The 822-nt window shown below is 38.7% G+C and overlaps 1 protein-coding gene across 1 annotated transcript; it reads right to left on the reverse strand.

Annotated features, from left to right (window-relative positions):
* LOC146747231 (neuronal pentraxin-2-like) lies at positions 1-585 on the reverse strand. Its single transcript, XM_085498350.1, has one exon. It carries the CDS (start codon positions 583-585, stop codon positions 1-3), a length of 585 nt encoding a protein of 194 aa, XP_085354476.1.
* Between the last annotated feature and the right edge of the window lie 237 nt (positions 586-822).

Below are 822 nucleotides of genomic sequence, written 5' to 3' on the forward strand. Positions count from 1 at the left end.
TCATTGAAATCTACTACTCATTACCTCGATTTCAGCTCCACGCAAAAAAACACTCCACATATTAGCATTAGCCATATAGCCAAGGTAAGCATCTCTCCTTAGGAATCTATTCTGATTTTGTCCCATCATTAATAAACCTCCCCCAAGCAGTGTATTACCAGTGTACAGACCATCATCAGAGACGAAGACGACGCCGTCTTTGTAGAACGACCACAAGCCTCCAGCAGATCCCCAAGCCACACAGAGATGATGCCACTTGCCGTCCACCATATTCAGTCTTAGGTTATTCGAGTATTCAGAGGCGAATTTTAAATACACATTTATCATCCGTCCAACAACCATTGCACCGTTACCAAGGGAGTTTGAGTAGCTAATAATAACTGATCTTCCAATCGTATCGAAAGATTTGATCCAAACGCAGAATGTGAGTGCTGTCAGATCTGGGACGCTATTCCCAACCTCTACACGACTCATTTCACAGGAGCTGTCAAAATGCAGTTTCCTGTCAAACAGTTCCCCACGTTCACATGTTTCTGTAACATTATGGGAGCTATGTGATAACAAGCACGTGTGAACGACTAACATAAGGCTAATACAGGATTTCTTAAAAGAAGGGTTCATGAATTTGAATTAACTGCTTTAATTGCAAGCATTATATTTTAACAGTCATTAACATGAAACCACCAGTCCTATATGTAACAATACCGCATGTGTCGCTTATATAGTAGATATAAGTGTTTTGCCTGGTACATTAAATCATATATATATATATATATATATGATTTTGTTCAACATTTTTAGTCTGAGTTGTTGAATTTATTG

The sequence above is a fragment of the Saccoglossus kowalevskii genome, chromosome 4 (genome assembly GCF_978046115.1).
Source record: "Saccoglossus kowalevskii chromosome 4, keSacKowa6.1, whole genome shotgun sequence".
Classification (NCBI taxonomy): domain Eukaryota; kingdom Metazoa; phylum Hemichordata; class Enteropneusta; family Harrimaniidae; genus Saccoglossus; species Saccoglossus kowalevskii.